Source organism: Oncorhynchus mykiss, chromosome 3 (assembly GCF_057628025.1).
Source record: "Oncorhynchus mykiss isolate SJ-2025 chromosome 3, ASM5762802v1, whole genome shotgun sequence".
Classification (NCBI taxonomy): Eukaryota; Metazoa; Chordata; class Actinopteri; order Salmoniformes; family Salmonidae; genus Oncorhynchus; species Oncorhynchus mykiss.
This window is the reverse complement of record NC_143024.1, coordinates 17,723,824-17,729,823: the sequence shown is the minus strand read 5'-3', so window position 1 is coordinate 17,729,823 and position 6,000 is coordinate 17,723,824. Positions and strand designations below refer to the sequence as shown.

At 41.6% G+C, this 6,000-nt stretch overlaps 1 protein-coding gene across 1 annotated transcript; it reads right to left on the bottom strand.

Moving 5' to 3' along the window:
• Positions 1 to 375: 375 nt before the first annotated feature.
• Positions 376 to 4,907, bottom strand: LOC110508080 (protein Bouncer-like). Its single transcript, XM_090223161.1, has 3 exons — positions 4,665 to 4,907; positions 1,475 to 1,615; positions 376 to 1,309 (listed from the first exon to the last, which is right to left on the bottom strand). The coding sequence occupies exons 1-3, from the start codon at positions 4,717 to 4,719 to the stop codon at positions 1,095 to 1,097; spliced, it is 411 nt and encodes a 136-aa protein (XP_090079287.1). The 5' UTR covers positions 4,720 to 4,907; the 3' UTR covers positions 376 to 1,094.
• Between the last annotated feature and the right edge of the window lie 1,093 nt (positions 4,908 to 6,000).

Here is a 6,000-nt window from a genome sequence, read left to right as displayed (position 1 = left end):
AGCAACTCTACTGTTGTCTGTCTAACAGCAACGCTACTGTTGTCTGTCTAACAGCAACTCTACTGTTGTCTGTCTAACAGCAACGCTACTGTTGTCTGTCTAACAGCAACGCTACTGTTGTCTGTCTAACAGCAACGCTACTGTTGTCTGTCTAACAGCAACGCTACTGTTGTCTGTCTAACAGCAACACTACTGTTGTCTGTCTAACAGCAACGCTACTGTTGTCTGTCTAACAGCAACGCTACTGTTGTCTGTCTAACAGCAACTCTACTGTTGTCTGTCTAACAGCAACGCTACTGTTGTCTGTCTAACAGCAACGCTACTGTTGTCTGTCTAACAGCAACGCTACTGTTGTCTGTCTAACAGCAACGCTACTGTTGTCTGTCTAACAGCAACGCTACTGTTGTCTGTCTAACAGCAACGCTACTGTATACCAGTACTGCTGTTGTCTATGTAACAGCAACACTACTGTATACCAGTATGACCTCAGCTTCACTGACTGTAGGAGGAAGTTGCCCCAAGATGCTGATGGTTTTAGAGAGGTTAAGATGATCCTAAATCTGTGCCTATGGGTCTGAGAGATTGATGCATACTACTTTAGGATTTACCATAACACTAAAGTCAATGGGAAATACTGTAGTATTCTCTATGGAAATATTTAGGTTTGGAGGAGAACATAAAAGTAATTTTGACGTGTTTAAAATATGCCAACCAAGATTGAGGACAATGTACATTTGAATTATGTTATTCAGTTACAATTCAGAATGTTCAATAAATATGATAAAATAAAATCCAGTCTCCTTTTGTAGTTTATGCCAACAACAGAATGAGAAAATTACATTTATTAAAAATTGAATTCCATAAAACCATCTAACCAATTTTCCCAAGCCCAGAGACAGCTTCTAAGGGTTGAACATGAGACTTTTGCCTCAATCTGGCACATCCACATATGTTAATTACTGTCCATATTCCTTGACAAGTAAACACAGAATATTAACAGAAAATTGAATAAATGTGTGCTGCTGGGGACTTTATGATGCATGGTGGTTATTGTAGTCTGTTGAAGGTGAGGATCATGGCTATTGTAGTCACTGTCAGGGAGAGGAGAGGTGGATGATGGTTATTGTAGTCAGTGACAGGGAGAGAAGTGTGTTGAGGGGTAGTGTGTGTCCGGTGTTGCAGAAGTGTGTGTCGCAGCAGTGCCTTGTCATCATGTAGATGGTTGTGTTGGAGAAGATCTCCACATTGGTCACCAGCTCACACTCCTTCGCCTTGACACAACCCAGCAACTTAACATCCAGCACATCACCTACAGAAACACGCACACACACACACACACACTGTCAACACACTAATATGCTCTGCTTCACATTTCTCTGCCAAAAATCCACAAAACCCAGCAGCGTAATGTCCCACACACAGCCCCCACTCACACACACAGCACCCGCCGACCATGTCTATCCATGTGACCCACCTGCCTTCCCTCGGCCAGTGTAGCACTTCTCTCCGATATTGCAGTTGGTTTTGGTGGTGTAGCAGGCATCCCAGAAGCCCAGGTCACAGCGGAAACACTGCAGAGGCCCCTCCTCCCGTTGCTCCTCCTGATCATCCTCATCTGGGACCACAGGGTAATATCATATACAGTACACTCTCACACAGGGACATAATCGCTACAAGTCATGAGTGTTTTATTGATAGAATTGATCATTTAACGTCGAAGGCTGCTCCTAACGGAGACAACATTACATACATAAAAAAAGATTGAAGGTTTATTTCTATTGTGATCCTCTTTGGCAAATAATGTGAAAGGTGGGCAAGATCGCATTGTACACACTACACTCAATGCAGTTTTAAAAACATCAACAATTACAAATATTTACAACATAATCAACAGTACAGAGGTACCCAAGGCTCCCGAGTGGCACAGCGGTCTAAGGCACTGCATCTCAGTGCTCAAGGCGTCACTACAGACCCTGGTTTGATTCCAGGCTGTATCACAACCAGCTGTGATTGGGATTCCCATAGGGTGATGCACAATTAGCCCAGCGTCGTCCGGGTTATGGTTTATGCAGGATAGGCTGTCATTGTAAATAAGAATTTGTTCTTAACGGACTATCCTATTTAAATAAAAAAATTAAATAAACCCAGGTCACTTCTTGAAAAGAAAAATAGCCCTAATCAATCAACCATTATTTTTGTGTGATGCTTTAAAGCTCTGATGACAAAGATTTAATTTACAGTGGTAATTTGTTCCACAGTACTGCAAGAGTAGAATAGAGGTATGCGTTATTCCCAATGAAGCTCTTGAATCTACAGGGTTGAACATGGGTACCGAATGGGAGCTTGAGAACAATCTTGATGATCTTATTCTCAGTGGTGTAACATAATTAAGTAAAAATACTTGAAAGTACTACTTAAGTAGTTTTTGCAGGTATCTGTACTTTACTATTAATGACAAATTTTACTTCACTACATTCCTAAAGAAAATGATGTACTTTTTACTCCATACATTTTCCCTGACACCCAAAAGTAGGACAGGAAAATGGTCTAATTCACAAATTTATCAAGAGAACATCCCTGGTCATCCCTTCTGCCTCTGATCTGGTAGACTCACTAAACACATGTTTCATTTGTAAATGATGTCTGAGTGTTGGAGTGCGCCCCTGGCTATCCGTAAATTAAAAAAAATAAGAAAAGAGTGCCGTCTTGTTTGCTTAATATAAGGAATTTGAAATTATTTATACTTTGACTTTTGATACTTAAGTATATTTTAGCAATTACATGTACTTTTGATACTTAAGTATATTTAAAACCAAATACTTTTAGACTTTTAATCAAGTAGTATTTTACTGGGTGACTTTCACTTTTAATTGAGTCATTTTATATTAAGGTATCTTAACTTTTACTCAAGTATGACAATTGGGTACTTTTTCCACCACTGGTTATTCTGAGTTTCTGAAGCTTATTCTTGAGGCACACACATAATCAATTATCTAATCAAAATGACACTGCACAAAGGACCCTGCCAGTGTCTGTAGTATTTTCCTATCATGACAACATTATTTCCTAGCCAGAAACTTTACTTTTTGGTTAACCTTTGAGAGATTTTAAGGCCATACTCTCACCTGATGGGTCACTATCTTACTCACATCCAAGGTAGCTCACTGCATCTTTGGCGGTAACCACTGTGTCTATTGTAGACTACAGAAGACTGTGTCTATAGTAGACTACAGAAGACTGTGTCTATAGTAGACTACAGAAGAATGTGCATAGTGCACCAAGAGGTTACAGTAAGAGGGGAAACTAAAGTAGTTTAGTCAGGTAATTTTCTTAGGTAGCTGTATCTTGTGTTCATCTGCCAGCAGCATACCACAATGCATCCCTCTACTGAAAAGCATTAATGGTGGATGAGGTAAGTTTGTAAAGCACTTTGAGCACCTACAGTAGGTGGAAATTAGATTTAGGTGGTAAGTCTAACCCTATGTACAAATTAGGGTTAGACTTACTGCTTATAGCTAGTCTAGCTATACTGTTGCTCCATTACCACCTGGCATGGCCATCCACCTCTGGTGGGAGCAGCTCCTAGTGCTAATCCAAACCCTGAGTTTCAGTGATGTTCCTAATCTCTGGTCATCAGCCCCTCTCATCCTGTTAGCTTGTTAGCCCCTGCCAGCTCAGGTGAACACTAATTGGCTAGAGGGTTGTGTTTGCACAAACTCACCAACTAGAACTAGGAAGTATTTCATCCAGTGTTTGCTATATCACTGGGTTGGAACAAAGACCTGCATGCACACACCAGGACTACAGTGGACCTAATGATTACTATATGGATTACAATAGCTTCCTAAAACTAATTCCAGTAATCATCCTAAACCAGAGGAGGCTGGTGGGAGGAGCTATAGGAGGACTGGCTCATTGTGATGTCTGGAATGGAATCAATGGATTGGTATCAAACATATGAAAACCATGTTTGACTCTGTTCCATTCATTCCATTCCTCCTATAGCTCATCCCACCAGCCTCCTCTGTCCCAAACATAGAGTCACCCAACTCAACCTCAACTTAACTCTCTTCCAGTAATTATCTTCTCTTCCAGTAATCATCCCAAACATAGTCATCCAACCTAACCTTTTTTCAGTAAAAAAAGCACAACTACCTTCAGGAGAGCGACTGCAGGACTGGTGGAGGTGTTTAAAGACATGAAAAGCCCATCCTCTTCAATCAGAACAATCCCAGTATTTGTATAAAACTGATACTGACATTTGTAGGACATCATAATATAATTATTTTCGTAGTGAATATGTTCATGGAGGCTCTGTGTAGCTACAATGTCATGTTTATGTTCTTATTGACGTGTTATGTATGCTTTATGAACACATTTAAATATATATATATATCTTATGTGCTGTAGCAGTTGAGTTTTTTATTTGATGCATTGTGTTCAAGGCAAGTCAGTTAAGAACAAAATCTTATTTACAATGACCCGGGTCTGCAGTTGATGTTAAACAACATCAGGAAAGATATATAATATCATTCTATGATTATAACATTTCAACTTTATGTCCCCCACATTATGTGTGAAAAACTTCTCATCCCATACCTAAAGTATAGCCTACCTAAATACTATGACACAGATCAGAGAAAGACCAATTCATCTCGATTTACCTGCAGAAGCTGTTAACATCGCCAGGGCAAAAACACAGAGCATCAATCCCCTCATTTCAGAAATAAATCCTTCAAACTATCCAGAGAAGGGCCAGTTGAGACCACAGAATGAGGAGTGTCCCTGAGGAAGTCAATGAGCTCCATTTTGACAGTAGCAGACACCCCTGTAGCTAGAATTGGATTAAGACGCATTATACCGGTCTATTCTCACAGACCAATCACTGTTGTTGTCAGAGGCAACACTGCGCAGTGGGCCAGCCATCCGGAGCAGAGAGGTAAAGACCAAGGCTCTCTATAAGCTGTCTAAATATACACCGCTCAAAAAAATAAAGGGAACACTAAAATAACACATCCTAGATCTGAATGAAGGAAATATTATTATTAAATACTTTTTTCTTTACATAGTTGAATGTGCTGACAACAAAATCACACAAAAATTATCAATGGAAATCAAATTTATCAACCCATGGAGGTCTGGATTTGGAGTCACACTCAAAATTAAAGTGGAAAACCACACTACAGGCTGATCCAACTTTGATGTAATGTCCTTAAAACAAGTCAAAATGAGGCTCAGTAGTGTGTGTGGCCTCCACGTGCCTGTATGACCTCCCTACAATGCCTGGGCAAGCTCCTCATGAGGTGGCGGATGGTCTCCTGAGGGATCTCCTCCCAGACCTGGACTAAAGCATCCGCCAACTCCTGGACAGTCTGTGGTGCAACGTGGCGTTGGTGGATGGAGCGAGACATGATGTCCCAGATGTGCTCAATTGGATTCAGGTCTGGGGAACGGGCGGGCCAGTCCATAGCATCAATGCCTTCCTCTTGCAGGAACTGCTGACACACTGCAGCCACATGAGGTCTAGCATTGTCTTGCATTAGGAGGAACCCAGGGCCAACCGCACCAGCATATGGTCTCACAAGGGTCTGAGGATCTCATCTCAGTACCTAATGGCAGTCAGGCTACCTCTGGCGAGCACATGGAGGGCTGTGCGGCCCCCCAAAGAAATGCCACCCCACACCATGACTGACCCACCGCCAAACCGGTCATGCTGGAGGATGTTGCAGGCAGCCGAACATTCTCCACGGCATCTCCAGACTGTCACGTCTGTCACGTGCTCAGTGTGAACCTGCTTTCATCTGTGAGGAGCACAGGGCGCCAGTGGCGAATTTGCCAATCTTGGTGTTCTCTGCAAATGCCAAACGTCCTGCACGGTGTTGGGCAGTGGAATAAGTACCCAATTGTCATACTTGAGTAAAAGTAAAGATACCTTAATACAAAATGACGTGAGTAAAAGTCACCCAGTAAAATACTACTTGAGTATCAAAAGTAAATGTA

What these genes read in the sequence shown, in the direction of transcription:
- LOC110508080 (XM_090223161.1), bottom strand. Translation starts at nt 4,719, where the DNA reads ATGAGGGGATTGATGCTCTGTGTTTTTGCCCTGGCGATGTTAACAGCT. An exon ending in GATGTTAACAGCTTCTGCAG is followed by an intron (nt 1,616 to 4,664) that starts GTAAATCGAGAT and finishes CTGTGGTCCCAG; the next exon opens with ATGAGGATGATCAGGAGGAG. An exon ending in CACTGGCCGAGGGAAGGCAG is followed by an intron (nt 1,310 to 1,474) that starts GTGGGTCACATG and finishes GTGTTTCTGTAG; the next exon opens with GTGATGTGCTGGATGTTAAG.